At 36.5% G+C, this 19,109-nt stretch overlaps 1 protein-coding gene across 1 annotated transcript in view; it reads left to right on the top strand.

Moving 5' to 3' along the window:
* The first annotated feature begins 204 nt into the window (after nucleotides 1–204).
* Non1 (nucleolar GTP-binding protein 1) overlaps nucleotides 205–19,109 on the top strand; it is a 119,508-nt gene continuing 100,603 nt past the window's right edge. Inside the window, exons 1-2 of the mRNA XM_090378094.1 lie at nucleotides 205–305; nucleotides 13,849–14,019. Coding sequence (XP_090234220.1) covers nucleotides 258–305; nucleotides 13,849–14,019 — 219 coding nt within the window. The 5' untranslated portion in view covers nucleotides 205–257. The remainder of the gene's footprint in view (nucleotides 306–13,848; nucleotides 14,020–19,109) is intronic.

The raw sequence follows: 19,109 nt of genomic DNA, 5'->3' as shown, positions 1-19,109 counted from the left end.
TTGATCCCAAATATTTGAATTTATCGACTTGTTTGATTTTAAAACCTGCAATATTTAGAACGTGTCCTGGTCCTGAAGACAACATTTCATTCTTGCTAAAATTGATTTTTAAACCCTTGTTTAAACTTTATTTTATTTATTTTTATTGAAATATAAGTGAAATATGATACCGCTGGGCGGCGCTAGGATCAATTTCCTTTTCGCAGCTTTGCATGTGGTAGTGAAATATTTGTGATTTGTATTTTAAAATAATTGAAATGGCTCATTATAACTTTAAGAAGATACAAGTTGTTCCTTCTGCAAAGGTATGATTCGTACATCACGCTATTAATAATATATGTCATATTTTCAGTACTGTGTATTTTATTTTATATTTCCCAGTGGCATCGAGAGCTAACGTGGGCCCCAAGTGTAGTGCATGATGGCCTTCCCCTTCTGTTTATATATGTTTACAACATCCTGGAATCTCTCCTTGTGTGTGCATCCACATGTGAAGGTTAAGAAGCAGCGAGTTTATTCTAACATGTAATCAATCAAGTTAAAAAAAAATTAATAAAGTAAACATGTCGCATTACCTTTGACAAATCGGGCCTCGCTAGATTGAAATTACCCCCGGAGGCTCACATCTGGTGAGTATGGACTTGGCACACTCAGTGTCCTGAGCTGGATGTCATCATTCTTCTCTTTCCTGGTGATTCTTTTCTACTTTTCTCTCTCTGGGTAATTCAGAATTTTTTTTTTTTTTTGCCTGGTGCAGCATAAGCCTCAGGTTTCCTTGCATCATATGGCTAATAATAATAATAATAAATAATATACATATATATAACTAACCAGTGCTATATCCCTATTCATGAAACATATCAGTTCTGTGGTTGAAACTAACCTAAAAATCAAACGAGTATTACCCCTATTTAATCTTTGTTCATTTGCATCATATGTGCAAATGCTCATGTGATGTCTGTTAGACACCACCTAACTTGAGCACTTTTGTTTTCATTATAAAAAAATAAATTTAACTCCATTATTATTATTGACATAATTTATCTCACTTATTGTTTGTAATTCCTTTAGCTGTATAGAATATTATATGTGTGTTCTGTATTTCCCTTTCTCCCTATTTGCAGCATTTCATCTCGAAAATCCCCCTTAAAAAATGCAGTTTTCAGAGAATGATGAAAAAACATATAGGAAGGATACAGTGTGCCAAATTATAGATTGCCATTGGTACAGATGTGTTACTCATGACACCTTCCTATTCCAAAATATGAATAGGGCAGAAATTAGTGTTGTTGGATAAAAGATGTTTGTACTCTCCAGGGGGAAAAAAGTGAGCATGGTCACTGACATATCATCTATTACATGTCAAATAGAGTTAACATTCCATAATTTCAGTAAATTTAAACAAAAACAGAAAATACCATATCATTATTTATAAAAAAATGTTAGAAATGTGAGATGATATGATTTTATTCCAATTTTTTTTTTAAATTAACAGGAAAAAAAGGAGTGCCACAACTGATGAAGCGTTAAAAATTGTCACTTCCAAGTCAAGAATTAAAGAACTATTCTAAAGTGATAATTTGTAAGATGTTCAAAATATCATTACCAGCTGGTGTTACTGTATTGTTTACCGTTAAAAGTAGGGAGGTATGTGACACAAATTTAAAAACTACACACAAAGGGAAATTTTTTCTTTTCAATTGACATTAAAACCAGTGGTGAAACTACCATACAACCAGGCTGCCACTGTGAGGGTGCCCAGACAGTTGGTTTGAATTGTTTGCTAAAGAGCATAGAGGACCCATTTGTGAATCTTGTAGAAGGGCCCAGAATTTGAAGCTTTGCTACTGTATAAAAATGCAAAAATGTGTATCAGTGATAATGTGATTTGGATGTTTTAATCTTAAAATAATCTGAGGATTTTATTCAGCTCATGTATGGCAATTTTGATTTAATCCTTAAAATTGAAATCAGCCAGACATATGAAGTGATATTTTGGGCACCTTCCACGATGGTAGCATGGTTTGATAGTAGCACAATTTGCTCCTGTGATCTTTAGTATTCTGAACAAATCGAAGTGTATGTAGAAAAAAGATTAAAGATTCAGGTGCAAGATTCTCCGGCCCCGGGTGCCAAGCAATTGTGACTAAGTGAATTCTCTGTGCTTTAAGTGCGATTTCTTAAAAGCGATCTATAGTTCTTTTACGTTCCTCTCATTAAGCAATATATTTATTTAATAACAGCTCTTGTAACATAAGTACTTGTACAGGGCAAGAAAGCAAAGCCACCTTTCTTTTTCTGATAGTTCTATTACTAACCCCTACTACTTCATGCTTGGTCACACTAGGCACTGCTCCTTCCTCCTCGCAGCGGGGCCAGTAACCTGGGTCGTAAAAACACACCCCCAGGGCCAAAAGCAACCATCATGGATATAAGTAATTATCCATCTTTAGAGCCCTCGAGCTCAAGATCAGAAATTCCTGACAACGACCATGACTCCAATCATCTGAAGCGACTACAGATGGAAAATCAGAATAAAGACGTGCCAGCATTTCTTATAATGCACTCATTATCCACGCAACCTATTAGCAACCTATCGCCTTTTCTAATTCAAAAATGTTTAGAATCGTTTTGTGGATCTCCTAAAATGGTTAAATGTCTTCAATCTGGCAACGTCTTCTAAGGCAACTCATTCAGAAACGCTGTTAAAATTAACATCATTTAACAGTATACCAGTGTCAGTTACGCCCCATAACACTCTGAACACCTCAAAAGGCATTATCAGTGAATGGGACTTACTATCAGTCTCTGAAGAAGAGATAATACAAAAACTCAGGGAACAAAAAGTGACTCGTGCACGGTGAATAACGACCAAAAAAGATGGCAACCTACTATCAACGAGGTCCATCATTTTGACATTTAGTACTCCGACTCTTCCATTTTCTGTTAAAGTCAGTTATTTAAACTTCAAGATTCGGCCATACATCCCAAATCCCATTCGCTGCTTTAAGTGCCAGAAGTATGGCCATTCTCAGACAGCATGCCAAGGCGATTCTGTTTGTCCTATTTGTGGCTCTAAGGAGCATTCCCAAGGAGACTGTACAGCTTCCACTCCTACATGCCCAACCTGTAAAGGAAGCCATCCTGCATTTTCGAAAGCATGTGACCTTTTGAAAACAGAGGGAAAAATCCAGAAATATAAAGTGGAGCACAAAGTCACATACCTGGAAGCAAATACTGTTAACCATGCTTAGCTGATCATATGCATCAGTCACTAAAAACAGCCGGTCAGCTGAAACTCAGATATTTCCATCAAACCAAACATTTCCTTTGCTACTGGGTCAAAACTGTGCTAATGTGCAATAAGAAATCTACAGTCAATGAAACCAGCAACACGCCAATCAGTGTCCGAACTGATGCCATCTCAACCGTGCCCGAAACAACAAAATCTGTTATTGTTGAAAACCAGAAGAAAGTGAAACCATACTATAGCAACATGGAATTGGAGATTCAGTCAGAGGACGAAGACAAAGTACTAGAATTACATGCCAATGATACCATGGACACAGGATGCCCAACCTTTCCGAGAAACGAAAAACCAAAAAAAAGCAGACAGAAACCACAGAAAAAACAGTCAGATCAATCTTCCTCAAATAAACCCAACCAATGAACAAATTCCTACAATGGAACTGTAGAGAATTATGCAGTAATTTTGATGACCTGAGTGATTTACTTATTCAAACAAATGCAGTAGGTGTATGCTTACATGAAACATTTCTATCACCAAAAGTCTCGCTTAGATTCAAAAATTACACCATGTTTAGGCGAGACAGAGATTCTGACGGTTCTGCTCGTGGAGGGGTAGCTGTTCTTGTAAAATCTATTATATCGTCAAGACTTCTCCAACTACAAACCTCCTTAGAAGTAGCAGTTCAAATGGCAATGGGAGTATCATTAATCCTTGCATCCATTTATATCTCGCCGAATTATCCTTCCTCCCAGACTGAACTTGAAAATCTAATCGCACAACTGCCACCTCCTGTCTGTTTATTTGGTGATTTCAATGGCCACCATCCATTGTGGGGATCTTCCACCATGGATAGGAGAGGCCAATTAATCAGAACATTCCTGGATAACCATAACCTGACTCTGCTAAATTCTGGCTCTCCAACTCATGTCCAACTACCTATAGGTACTACCTCAGCCATAGACTTATCCATCTGTTCAGCATCTCTTTTTTCAAGCATGGAATGGTTAGTGCTGAATGATCCATTCCACAGTGACCCTTTTCCTATTATCAGTTCAATTCAAACACAGGCCGTGTCATGTCCTAAAGGTCGTACTGCTTGGAACTTTCATAAAGCAGAATGGGAAAACTACTCAACTTGTGTCCTACTCGACACTCAATATGTTCAACAACAACATATTGATGATGTAATTAGCCACATTACTAGCCAAATGCTATCTGCAGCTGAAATTTTCATCCCATAATTGGACCAGTGCAAGCACGTACACAAAAATCTGGTGGAATGCGGATTGCTCCAAAGCGAAAGTAGAAAAAAACAGTGCTTAGAACCAGTTCTGCAAATGCCCAACTACTGCCAATCTATTTTTTTACAAAAAACTCAGAACAAAAGCAAGGCAAATTAGGAAGAAAGCAAAATGTGACTCCTGGATTAACTTTGCATCAACTATTAACAAAAATACTTACACTCGAATTATATGGAAAAAAATACAAGCTCTCATTTGGAAATTTCTACCACAGTAATCTCCTATAATACAATGGAATGGGCAGGACCTATCCTCTTCTACTGACATTGCAAATGCTTTAGCAGAATCTTTTTATAACATTTCTGCCTCTTCTTATGTGACCTCCTTTCTACGCATTAAAACTGATGAAGAACATCATAAATTTAATTTTTCAACTAGACTCTCATTTCCGTATAACCAGTCCTTTACTATAGCTGAACTCAAAGAAACCTTGAGTAAATCTCCATATAGTGCATCAGGACCAGACGGCATTCACTACAGTGTGCTGAAGCATCTATGCGAAGCTGATCTCTACATATTATTACTCTTTTATAACTGGATCTTCTCAGAAAATACATATCCTCTCTCATGGCGTCATTCCTATATTTGTGCTATTCCAAAACCAGATAAATATCCTTCTCTAGTTGAGAATTACAGACCAATATCATCGACAAGCTGTTTGAGCAAAATCTTTGAAAGGATGGTACATAAGAGGCTCGGCTGGGTTCTAGATTACCAAAATATTCTTTCTGATCACCAATATGGCTTCCGTAAAAAGAGATCTACCCTAGATATGCTAGTCAAAATTGAATCTAACATACGTAACGCTTTTGTCATGAGGCAACATCTTGTGAGGGTGAACCTGGATATTCAGAAAGCATTTGATACCACTTGACGTTATGGTATTATTAAAGATCTACATCAGTTGGGGGCTGAGAGGCTACCTTCCTGAAATCATCCAGAACTTTTTAAGGTTACGCACCTTTCAAGTCCGATATCAAAACATGCTGTCAGCATCTCACATTCAAGAAGAGGGTGTCCCACAGGGTTCCATCCTGAGTGATACCCTATTTGCAATTCGGGTCAACATATTGGGAGAACTTCCCAAAACCATCCAAATATATATGTATACAGATGATCTCACCATATCCTGCCAGTCACAAAGTATGAATACTGTTGAAAGACAGTTACAAATTGCTCTTGCCAGAATAGAATCATGGACCTTACGTAATGGATACCGTCTTGCCGAGCAGAAATCCACCACTACTCACTTTTGCAAATTACTGTCACTGCATCCCGATTCTGAGCTGACGATCGATAACATTTCATTCCTCTTGTTCACACTGTCCATGTTCTTGGCCCCGTACTGGATATAGGAAACTGAACTTTCAAGCACATGTGGTGTACTTCGAACTATCTGTTTGAAAAAGTTGAATATTCTCCGGTGTGTGTCATCCACGGCATGGGGTGCTGATCGACATACCCTGATCCATCTTTATCGGATTCTCATTAGATCCCGCTCAGACTATGGCTCTCCAGTGTATGACTCTGCAAGAAAAACTACTTTAGAGCGATTGAATATGATCCAGCACAGTGTGCTGAGAATTTCCCTAGGGGCTTTCAGAACCTCCCCAGTTCAGAGCCTTTATATCGAAGCTCATGAACCTCCTTTACATATTCGGAGGAAAACATTACTTTTGATGTATGTCGCAAAAATTCACAGTCTTCCCTTCCATCCTAGTTGGAGATGTCTGTACAATACCGAATGGGAGTCATTTTACAACAGTAAGCCAAATGAAAACCGACCTGCTCCACTTAGACTTAAAGAACTGACTCAACTATGGAATATAGAACTCAGCAATATATTTCAGGACATGACACCTCCTGATCCGCCTTGGGCAAATATTTCTGCAAATTACGACAACTATTTTCAACAGTGGGGGAAGAACACCTTGTCCCCCTCCAATATTGCACAATTACGTGAAACTCACTTTTCTAACTCAGAGGCCTATAAAATCTATACATATGGATCAAAAACTGAGACCCAAGTAGGCACTGCGGAAGTCTTCCCTTCATTCACCATTTCTGTTTCATTACCATTAGAATGCAATATCTTTACTGCTGAGCTTTACGTTATAAACTTAGCTCTTCATCAGATTACTGAACTTTTAATTACCCCTGATTTAATATACAATGATTCACTCAGTGCTGTCACTGCTATAACTAGTAGTAACAACTCCTCTCACCCTATAATAAAACAAATACATTCCAAGTTACTTGCTTGTAATGAGTCAAACCAAACTGTGACATTCTGCTGGATCCCAAGACATTCTGGGATAGCCGGCAATGAAAGAGCAGATCTTGCAACCAAACAACCAAAAACTACTATTTCCCAAACCTTTCAAGTTCCATATACAGATTACAAAAACATCATGTTATAATAGCTGGTCACTAATCTGGAAAGGTTATCTAGGAAACAAACTCTACCAAATAAAACCAGAACCAAAGCTGTGGCTCTCCAGCTTCCGAAAAAACAGGTGTGATGAAATAATTTTAGGAAGGCTAAGAATTTGGCATACTCGCCTCACTCACCTGTATCTATTAATGAATGACAGCACTCCCCAATGCTCATCATGTCATGTACAGCTGACTGTTCGTGATTTATTAGTAGACTGTCCCCAGTTTCTAAATATCTGTTCAAACACCTTTAAATCATTTGCTAAATCACAGTCATCATTATCATTAATGTAGATTCTTGGTGATCTTAATAAAACAGAACTTTTTACCTTCCTAAACTGTATAGGTATATATCATAAAATTTAACACCTATTTCAATAAATTTAATTTTTCGTACTAACCATTTGAAATTCGCAATATGGCCCTGGCAGCCCCTATGTGTCGTAAAACTCCATCACAACAACAGCAAGATTCTCCTGAATGGCTACTAACTAGTATGACAGTTTTCATTGGGAATTTTAGAGCTTTATTATTTTATAGATCTTACCTGGCAGGGCTAATTGGAGGATGACTGATATCTTATTCTCTGTTGTACATTTCACTCTATGCTGAATTTGTTAACAAATCTTGTTATTATTCAGTGGTAGGTTCCTATGATACAATTCCCTCTGGAATTCATGTTAAGAAGGTGTCATTTTGTCATTTGAATGTGCTTTCATCCTTGTCACAACCTGGGGTTTTGCCCATATATAAAGTGACCAGATCCTTAGTATTCCAATGTGGGACATCTAAGAACCCCCTAGAAACAACACACACACACACACACACACACACACACACATATATATACAGTATATATATTTTTTTATATATATATAAAAATATTCACATACAAAATATAAATTAAATACATATACTTTAAACTAAACTTATAAAATAAAATGTCACACTTCTTAAAAATATATATAGATATAAAAAATATAGCCTATATTATTATTATTTTTTTTTCACAGAAAGGATTAAATTCAGTATACGGTACCCCTCGTGTTATGCCACATAACGAACAGAAGGTTGCATGAAGGATGTGAACTGAGAAAAATAGTTGTAATTAGAAGTGGGGGGGAACCTTGTTAGAGAGGTCATGTTTTTAATCGATTTTCATTTTTGTTTAGGGAAAAAAGGTTAGGTTTTTTTCTGTGAAATAATAATAATAATAATACATGCTTCTTTTAACAATAAAAACAAGAGAAATTAAATAATGTAATTAAATATATTTTTATGCTGGGTGAATTTTTCTTAATAATTCTTCATTATTTTCTATCTCTTCGTAAACTTCCTCACAAGAATTAGCAGAATTATTTATTATTATTATTATTATTAGCCATATGGTACAAGGAAGCCTGAGGCTTATGCTGCACCAGCCAAAAAAAAAAAAAAAAAAAATTCCCGAGTTACCCTGAGAGAGAGAGAGAGAGAGAAGTAGAAAGGAATTACCAAGAAAGAGAAGAATGATGATATCCAGCTCAGGACCCTGGGTTTGCCAAGCCCATACTCACCAGATGTGAGCCCCTGGGTATGTTCTGCCCTCACTTAACTTGTAGTATTGCTTTCAGCATTTCTACAGTCAGTTGTGTTTTTGTTGATCCACAGCTTATTTACTACTGAAAAAACTCTTTTCGTTGTATCATTGGTTCCCGGCAAACATAATGCAAATGATTTGCATTATGTTTGCCATTAAGTATGGAGGCTACAAGTCCAATGCAGGGCAAAGGACAGAAATCCAGGACTGTCCCGCATAAAAAATAAGAACACAAAACACAAAGACCCCAAAGGTCAACTCAAATAATAATAACTATTATTATCAAGAGATTAATAACAATGACCTTTTGGCCTTGTGGCAGGGAAAGGCCTCTTACTCCCCCCCCTCCCCCCGCCATGAGGGGGTAGGTTGCCCTATCCAGCATTAAGTTATTCCTTTCTAGAAAATACGTTTTACATAATCAGCAAACATGCTAAAAAAACTCTTGAATTGAAATTTAAATAACTCCATCAGGGTGGACTGAAAGACAGCGATCTTCCCTTGCACCAGCCTCACTTGAATGTTCTAGTATAATGTACATGTCAACACAATGTGAAGGCCTTTTTCTGAATCGCTGCAAGAGCACATTTCTGAGGCAGGTTACTCCAACTGGTGCAACCTCTACTTCAAGCTATGTCCAGTCAGGACACAGAAGGTCACCAAGCCAAACTGGAGCCACGGCCTCTGCCAGCTCACAGTCTGCACAGAGGAAATAAAGGAGTGTAAATGACATCCTTTCTCAGAATTGGTCTACTGCAATTGATGAGATGGTCTCCAACTCATCATTGGCTCACCTCCACTCTGATGGTGATGGAATATCCAGGGCAAAACCCGTCTGCCAAACTGGGCATGACCGAACACCTGCCAGGGAATTCCTTTCTTCATGTCTTATCTTAAGGAAGCCATGGCCACCAGTAGGTCTGCATTGAAATTAAAAAGTTAATTCTCGTTTAATATGGTATCTTGAAACAAATGACCTTCTCTCCAACATCCAGTGCGGCTTCCAAAGGAACCGGTCCACTTTGGACCATCTTATTAGATTGGAAGCATCCATCCGGGATGCTTTCCTAAAACGCGAACACTTGGTGTCGGTGTTCTTTGACATGGAGAAAGCGTATGACACAACTTGGAGATTTGGCATCTTAAAAGATCTGCATAGCCTTGGCCTTAGGGGGCAACTCCCCATTTTTATTAAAAACTTTTTAGCCAATCGATCTTTCCAAGTTCGTGTGGGATCCTCACTCTCTCGTCCCTTCAGCCAAGAGGAGGGAGTACCACAAGGATCAGTATTAAGTGTCACGCTTTTTGCCATCAAAGTCAATTCCATCACAGAACAACTTCCTCCAACTGTAAACTGTGCCCTCTATGTTGATGACTTTAGCATATTTTGTCAGTCTTGCAACATGAGGGTTATTGAAAGACAACTGCAGAAAGCCATTGATCGCCTTAATTCCTGGGCACTTGCTAATGGCTTCAGGTTCTCGCCGGAGAAGACCGTTTGCGTACACTTTTGTCGCAAACGTAATCTTCATCCTGAACCTGAATTAAGGCTCGGACAAAATGTTATTCCAGTAGTGTCGGACACAAAATTCTTGGTACTTGTGTTTGATAAAAAGTTGACCTTTCTCGAACATATTCGTCAACTTCGTACAAAATGCACGAGGGGACTCAATATTCTCCGCTCTCTCTCCTCAACATGTTGGGGAGCAGATCGGTGCACTTGTACGACCCAAATTAGACTACGGGTCCCAGGTATACTCCTCAGCTAGAGATAGTGTCCTCCGATGGCTGGACCCTGCCCAACATCAGGCTATCCGTATCGCTACTGGAGCTTTTCGAACATCTCCTGTCCAGAGCTTATACGTCGAAGCAAACGAACCACCGTTATCCCTTCGACGTAAGCAGTTGTCTTTAAACTATGCTTTAAAGTTGAAATCCCTGCCAGACCATCCTACGTGGGCATCCGTTTTTGAGCCACGTTGGGAAAACTTGTACAATACCCGTCAGACTGCCAACCGACCTTTTGGTATTCGTGTCCAAGAGCTAATCAGAGAGTTTAACATCATGGTAGACAAGGTGGCACAAACACCAAAAGAAACTCTTCCACCCTGGCATGCTCATCCCCCACCGTGCGACTTTTCCCTTAAGAAATGGGTAAAGTCTGAGACCTCATCATCTGTCTACCAGCAGCTCTACTCTGCACACCAAGCTGAGCACTCAGACTTCCTGCCCGTTTACACAGACGGCTCCAAGTCTGAATCGTGCGTAGGATCTGCTGCTGTCTTTCCGGACACTATAATATCTCAGCAGATTCCTCCTGAATCCAGCATATACACTGCAGAGCTGTATGCTATAGAGCTAGCCTTGGATCACATTCGAACTTGTGAATTCCAAAGGTCAATAATATATTCCGATTCTTTGAGTGTATTACAGGCTTTATTATCTACGAGACATAATTCTCATCCAGTTCTTTGTCGGGTTCAGCAGAAGAGACATTCTCTTCATGAATGCAAGTTTGATATCCGCTTCTGCTGGATTCCTAGCCACATTGGGATAAAGGGAAATGATTTGGCTGACGCTTCAGCCAAATCAGCAACACCCACTCATAATCGCTGCCTGTCAGTCCCCTATACAGACTACAGGCAAATAATACGCAACAAGATATATTCCCAATGGCAAGAACTATGGCACAGACAGAGAACAAATAAATTATATCAAATAAAGCCTGTAATAGAAACATGGCAGTCTAGTTTGCGCAGGAATCGGAGCGAGGAAGTTGTTCTTGCTCGACTCCGCATAGGACACAGTCATCTGACACATTCTTTTCTGCTGAGGGCTGATGACCCTCCTATGTGCGTGTCTTGCGACACCATTTTATCAATAAAGCATATTTTAATAGATTGCGTTAATTTTACCCATGTTCGCAATATATATTTTACTGCTTTTACTCATCCGACTGAGCCTTATACACTCAGTCAGATTTTATCAGACAACGACCACGTGTCAGCAGTTTTTAAGTTTTTACAAGCTATGAATATATACACACATATATAAATTGGATCATTTATTTTTAAACTTATACTGCTTTTATATATTTATATATATATATATATAAATAATTTGACGAGGTAACCTTTTTAAAGGTTACCAGAATTCATCTTTAGTGTTATTTTAATCATTTCCTGGCGCAGTATAGCCTTAGTTGTTTTTGCGCCAATAAACACAAAATCAAAATCAAATCAAATCAAAGTCAATAACAATTGGCCAAAATCAATGCAACATTAATTAACATAAATCAACACAATAACAACTTAAGTCACAAAGCACCACAATGGGCATGTCCTCCTCCTTTCACAAGTCAAATTCCTGGGAATCTTCCTCAGGTTTGGTTGTTCCAATTCTCCAGCCAGAAGATCTGGTAATGCAACACGCCTTCTAGAAGCCATACCACAAAATCAGAAAACAACAAAACTTATACAGTAATACCCCGACTTACGCGAACTCGGAGTTACGTGGTTCCTGATTTTTTCGTTTGGCAACGCTGCCGCCCACTATCTTCAAGGTCGTTTGTCATATGTTATCGATATACGGTGCGACGGTGGAGAATGAGAGCGAAAGATGAACAAAATTCAACTTTGCTGCTTTTATGTTTTTTATATCAGTGAAGGGGAAACACAATTTCACCATAATAACGTAAAAACCAACACAATTCCAGCTATCGGTATAATCGCAAATGCAATTAGATCGAGTTTACTACCAGTTTATAACAGATTCCACTAGCAGAAACGCAACTGGATTTTTATTGTTTTATGGTAGTAACCCCTAGAAATGTGAGGTGTTAATAGTGTATCTCTGCCTTTATGGTGTTGTTTATTCAGTTGCTACATGCGCGCAGCTTTGTTTATGCGTATCAAGCGTGCCTCCTCGTTTTGTAATTGTGCTTTATTCCCTAAAAATGAAAAGGAAGCGTCCTGGTGAAGACACTGCAGATTCAGAGAGAAAAAGAAAAGCAATTATCGATAAACAGAGGCGGACTGGGTCAAAAATTCTTATCCGGGAAAATTTATAGTGGCCTCATACTATGGTTTATGGCCAAAATCACACTGGCCCACCGGGGTTTCCCCGGTAAGGCTTATTGCCAGTCCGCCTCTGTCGATAGAGAAAAAAATATGAAATTGTGAAACGCTTTGAGCAAAATGAAAGACCATGTGATATTGCACGTGCTACAGGCCTAAATGAAGCAACGGCGAAAAGCACATGACAATTGCAAACTTGACAGGTTGAAAATTGAAAAGGGCTCAATTGTAAAGGGCTTAAAAATTTTAGAAAACATAGACTCCAACGAAGAACGCGTTATAGCTACAAAGCAAGGAATAAAAAAATTATTAGCTTGCTACGAAGAAATTCTGCGTGAAAAAAAGAACGCGCTGTGTCGTCAGACGAATTTGTTAGATTTTATGAAGCCATCGACATCGAAATAACTTTTTAACGTAAGTCATTTGTTTTTTTAATACATATTTTGTATTAATATGTATAAAGAACTGCAATTTTATTAATATTTTTCTTCTAAACTAGTGTTTTTGTTAGTCCTTGGTCCCAATTAAGCAAAATTTATATGTATTTATATGCAAAGTTGTACCCCGACTTACGCGAATTCGACTTACGCGATTTTCGTCGGACCCACCTATCGCGTAACTTCGGGGTATTACTGTATAATGAATATTAAACTACAGTGCACAGATGATATGAAAACTAAGACAAATATAACCAAAAAACAGACCAAAATATAACACAAAATTTTGAATGATGGAGTTACCAAAAACAGCTCACTTTTCCAGCTCGGGTTTTCCCCAGATGCCCAGCCCAGACCACTTGGAGGTAGAGCTTTTCAAAAGCAGTTGATGAGTGGGGGAAAAGCAGAGAAAACTAATAGTTGTAAGACAACCAATATAAGCATTAATATATGCAAAAAACCTACCACTTATCAAAAGCCTTGACACCTGGGCTGTTAAGAAGGTGTAATATTATCATTTTAACCACTAAACTTTAGCACTTTCTGGCAAATCACAGATATCCATGTAATAAAAATTCCAACTAATGGCAGCCTGAAATAATGATAAAATAATCTGAATTAATATCTCAGAAGTTGCATAATTTGTAGCTACCATGTACTTATTTAAATGTATATTCTATTTTGTTGTTGTTTTCAAATATTTTTAAATATTTATAATATAATCCATATAAAAAAATTTTACCGTATTGCTGCATTGTTTATTTTTTAGGATTTTGTTGATGTCATATTGTCCAAAACTCAAAGAAAAACACCTACTGTTATTCATAAGCATTACAAAATAGGTCGGATAAGACAATTTTACATGAGAAAAGTGAAATTTACCCAGCAGAACTTTCGTGACAAGCTTACTCAGATTCTTACTGATTTTCCTAAAATAGAAGTAGGTTTGAAATTTTTTTCCTATTTCATCTTTATTACATTAAAAATTTATAAGGATATTTTTCTAATTCTTGTAGTTAACAAAATTGGTTTTAACTTAAAAAAAAAATGTTCAATTTGTTACAATTTATTGTAATTGTCATATTTGTCAATTTATTGTCATTTATTGTATTGTAATATAAATGTCATTACACCACATGAATTATTCATTTACTTCAGTTTAATAAAAATAAGCCAATTGTAATCTGAGAAAATTAAACTTCTCGTTTTCAAAAACTGAGCAAGACTTCAGTATTAGATTAATGTCAGTAAATACCAGTATAATACCAATACTTGTTCATTTTTTCTTATTTCATCTTTATTACATTAACAAGTTTATAAAGTTGTTTCTCTAATTTTTGTAGCTGAAAAATTGGCTTTAACATGAATTCATTGGATGTAGCATATTTTTTCATATTGATATGTTTTTTCATATCATTAACCAGCAAATATACACCTATTTAAACAATTGTCCAATTTGTAGAAATTTATTGTATTATATATATATAAACATTATTACACCACATGAATTCAGTTAATTAAACTCCTCTTTCATAAAAACTCAGCAACACTTCAGTATTAGATTGTCAGTAAATACCAGTATACCATATGAATACCTTAATAAATACCATATGAAAAATTGTAGAACCATGAATAAATGCATTAAAAGAAATGGAGGAAGGAATAAAAAAAAAAAAAAAAGCAGCAGTAATTATCCATAATGATCCAATGCAAATTGAACCCGGATTACTTATTTCTTAATTATTGAAGTACCACAAAATAATTAAAGAATTAGACAATAACCGAAGTGCTATAAAAATTTAAAAGCCAAATTCCAAACCTGCATATCCACAAATCAGCTAAAAGCCTGATATAAGCTAATTTAGTCAAAAAATCACGATGTACAGTCGATTCCCGTTAATTGGAACACATCGGGACAGATCACTTTGGCCCAATTAAGCAGCTGCCCCAGTTAAGCAAAATTTTAATGAGCTGAAAAGCACATTCTAACAGAGGCAAAAAAGGTATGAATAAAATAAAGGGAATGTGACATTTAAAGAAAGCGCACTGTATTTAAGTTATATTGGTACAAACATTTATTTAAAAATAACTAAAGCTAAAAGCAAACAAAATGTGTATGTATGTACATATGTAAAGTGAAGATACAGTACAGAATAATGTCTGTGTCAAGCAAAGGTTACACATTACTTAAGGGTTCCTACTTTGAAAAAAATGAAGTGTATCCTGATGTGTTCTCTGTATGGACTGCAATTGAACAAAGTTGGCGTAGGTATCTAATGCTGATAAAGGACTGCCTTTATTGCCTTCCTGCATGAAATAGCATTTCAATTCAGCGATACATTTCTTTGCATCCTGGTTAGTCTCTCGCTTAGATATATCATCTTCATCATTTTATTGGTCTTTTGGTGTCTCTGAGTGTTTTGCCACAATTCATTCAATAATCGTTTCCTCATAATCTGCATTTTCATCGTGGCATTGAAAGTTATCATCAATCATTAAAAATTCTTCACAATTTTGGACCTGTTGCATTATAATTCCCGTGTCCATAGGCTGTATCAGGGATGTGGTGTTAGGGGTAAAAATTCCAGTTCATTATTTTTTAAACCAGCTACATTAGAGTGTGCTGTGCAGTTGTCCAATATCAACAGAATTTTTCTGGACTTCCGTTGCAGTTCCGTGTCCCAGTTCATTAGCCATCATGTAAAAATATATGTGGTCATCCACGCCTTCTTATTGGCATAATACGAAACTGGCAAACTGCCTATTGTAAGCCCCTTGAAATAATGAGGTTTAGCACTTTTACCAATAACCAAAAGTTTGAGTTTATCATTTCCTGACATGTTTGAGCAGCACAACACTGTTACATGATCCATTGCTTTCTTTGAACCGGACAGTGTTATGTGTTGATAGCTGAGAGAACCATCTGGCGTAGCACGATAATACAGGCCTGTTTCATCAACATTGTAAATGTCATCCCCACTAAATTTTTTAAGCAACCCTGGCAGTTTTTCAGATTTCCATTGCTCAGCACTCGTAGCATCAGCACTGTCCTTCTCACCGTGTGCTTTTTTGAAACTAATGTCATGTCTACGCTTCCATCGAGAAAACCAACCATCCGTCGCTTTGAAATTTGTGACCTAGCTTTTTGGCCAACTCTTCTGACTTGGTTTTTAGCATAGGGCCGCTTACACGCACTCCTTGTTTAGATACAGTGGAAAACCATTGATTCAAAGCATCCTCGACATCTGGTCCTTTGTCTTCTCTCTTTCGCTCATGAGATGTTTTCTTTAAACCCATGCGCAATGTCCACTGCTACAGCAACAAGTTTTTCTTGTTGCTGTAGCAGTTGTGAAATTGTAGATTTTGGCTAGCTGACGATGACTGATGTTAGGAGGTTGACTTTTTATCTTGTCAAGAATAGCGATTTTTTCTGAAAGCGACAAAACTTTACGTGGCATCTTGACAGAGGTCTTAAATGTACTGGAAAAGGGGGGGGGGAACCAAAATCAGTGCAATGTTTGGTGCAGTTTTTAATCTATTCTAGCCCACAAGATGTATACATATGTACCTAGTGTGATCGTAAACAACTGCAAGCAAAATTTCTTCAGAATCTGATTACCATGACACAGAACAAACGTAAAACAACCACTCTTCAGCACGACTTCGCAATAACTGACTCTTACTACTGCCCGCATGATCTCTTTGTTACAAGCCATCTGAATTAGTTTATTGTTCAATAAACTATATTTAGATGTTTGTGTGCACCATATAAATATAGTTTATTGTTCAATCACGACCTTCATTGCCCCAAGTAAGTGGCGAGTTAGCCCAAATAAGCGGAACAAATTCAGGCTAAATATTTGTTTTGTTTCTGTTCTTCATATTTTTCCCCAAGTAAGTATCTGCTCCAATTAACCGGAATCCACTATTATTAATTCAGAACAACCAAACTAGTATACGGTTAAACACAAATGGGAAAAGAACACAATTTAAATAACATATATAACCTTATTTAAATATAATTCATTCAAGTTAAAAGTATTCTTTGTAGAAGCAAAGGGAAAGTCAAGTAAATAATCTGAAAAAAAATTAAACTAAAGAATTAGAAATAAATAAAGTACCTTAAGCATGACACCTTTGAAAGACCATTTCTGATATGTACATTTCAAATTAAAATGGGGGTGGTCATAAAACAAATCTTGAAACTCCCAGAGAAAACTAAAACAGATATAGACATAACATCCCAAAATGAAAATATATCATGGAGGTGGGCCATGTGACTTGTTATCCTCTCTGGCTGCAATATTATGGATGTAGGCTGTTGTTTTGTTCTGGTTGGTTGTCACATAAAACTGTTAATTGCCATACTGGTAGACTGATGGTTTCTTGAATACTGTGATGTATAGAGTTAACCTGTGGTTCTTGTCAGATGACAAGAACTAAATTAAAAGAACAAACTAAAATTACTGTAACACAGAGTGAAAATGGATACAAAGATAGATTTTGAAAAACAGTTCTTAACTGTCAGTTTAACTGAGACGAAGGAGATTGACAAAACAACCGAAAGCTTTTTGTTTGTATGTATCTAATCTAATATATGTATATTTCCCATTATTAAACTTGTCAAAATCTATTTTTGTATCTGTTTTCGCTCTGTGTTACAGTAATTTTAGTTTCATACATACATATGTAAATGTGAGAATTTTTATGTATAAGTTATTATTATTTTTTAATTTAAAAAAAAATTTTTTTTTTTCATGCTATTTAAAGTCTTTCTTTTACCTTAATACGTTATAACAGAATTTATTTAATTTTACCTTACGTTCGATTATACAGAAAAGCCTTACATTGATTATTCCGGATAACTGATGCTCTACTGTACTTCTTTTTTAAGAAATCTTTTCTTTTTGGTCCAGACTGATAACTAATCAGGTGGCAGCTGCAAATTTTTTGGTACTAATCAACGTCAAGCAGGACTTGGAAGATGCTGATAAAAAATATATGGAGAGTTTGCTAAGGTTATCAATAAACTTGCTTACAGATCCAGCCAAAAATATATTTATTTTCTCCTGGAACTTTTATTTTTTATTTTATTGACCCTGATACTAATTCACTGTCATGGAATAATTCTAATCCTCACATGCAGAATATACCATTAATTGGCTATAAAAGAACAGTGTTTGTGAATAGATCCTCTATGAGCTTTGTTATGGTCGATTAGTTTCAATTTGAATTTGAATCATGTTATAAATGGTTTTCAAAGAAATCATTTATACTTTTATAACATGCTTTCATTACATTATTTATTTGGATTATTATTTGCTTGCTTATTTCTAGAAAATAGATTTAATCTGAATGGGTTGTTTTTTAAGAGGTATGCCATTTTCCCATTTGTCTTTATTTGTATATTAATTTGATTGCTCTAAATTAATAAAATATCATGATTAAAACTAACATAACCTAATCTAACATATTCTCCATGGTCTACATATGTATACCATGTGAATCCGTCCAGTATTATTATAACGTTGTATAATAAATTGCATAACAAGTAATTTGCCACAATACTTTATAATGTATTGTAGTGAGTTACTGTTACTACTGAGTGGCTGGTTCTAGTCATGTGTAAAGGTACAGTTACTGCCAATCCCTGGGTTTGAGAGAAGTGATAAGGATGTGTTCTGAAGTATGGGGAGTGGCATTCCTACTGGTATTCTGTTTTGTCAGAAAGTGCTCTATTCAGAGCACAGAGAAAGATTTCTGAGACTCCTTCATTCCTGTTTATACAAGGTGCTGTTATGGTCATGGTCAATGAGTTTGAAAATAAACGGAAGTGGTATGGTATAGTTCAAACTTCCTCCAACAGATGGTGGTACGGAGATTGTCTAGTAGGCTGACAGATTGCAAGTAACAACCAGTTTCATTAGTAGCATTAACGTTCTGTGTTACAATTTTGCAGTGGAGTAGTGAACGAATATCAAATTTTGTTTTAAACTGGAAAAATCTGCAACAGAAACATGAAATGTTAAA

Source organism: Mastigoproctus giganteus, chromosome 7 (assembly GCF_048544385.1).
Source record: "Mastigoproctus giganteus isolate SK-2022 chromosome 7, ASM4854438v1, whole genome shotgun sequence".
Lineage (NCBI taxonomy): Eukaryota > Metazoa > Arthropoda > Arachnida > Uropygi > Thelyphonidae > Mastigoproctus > Mastigoproctus giganteus.
Note: the sequence above shows the minus strand (reverse complement) of the source record. Positions and strands in the feature narration are given on the sequence as shown.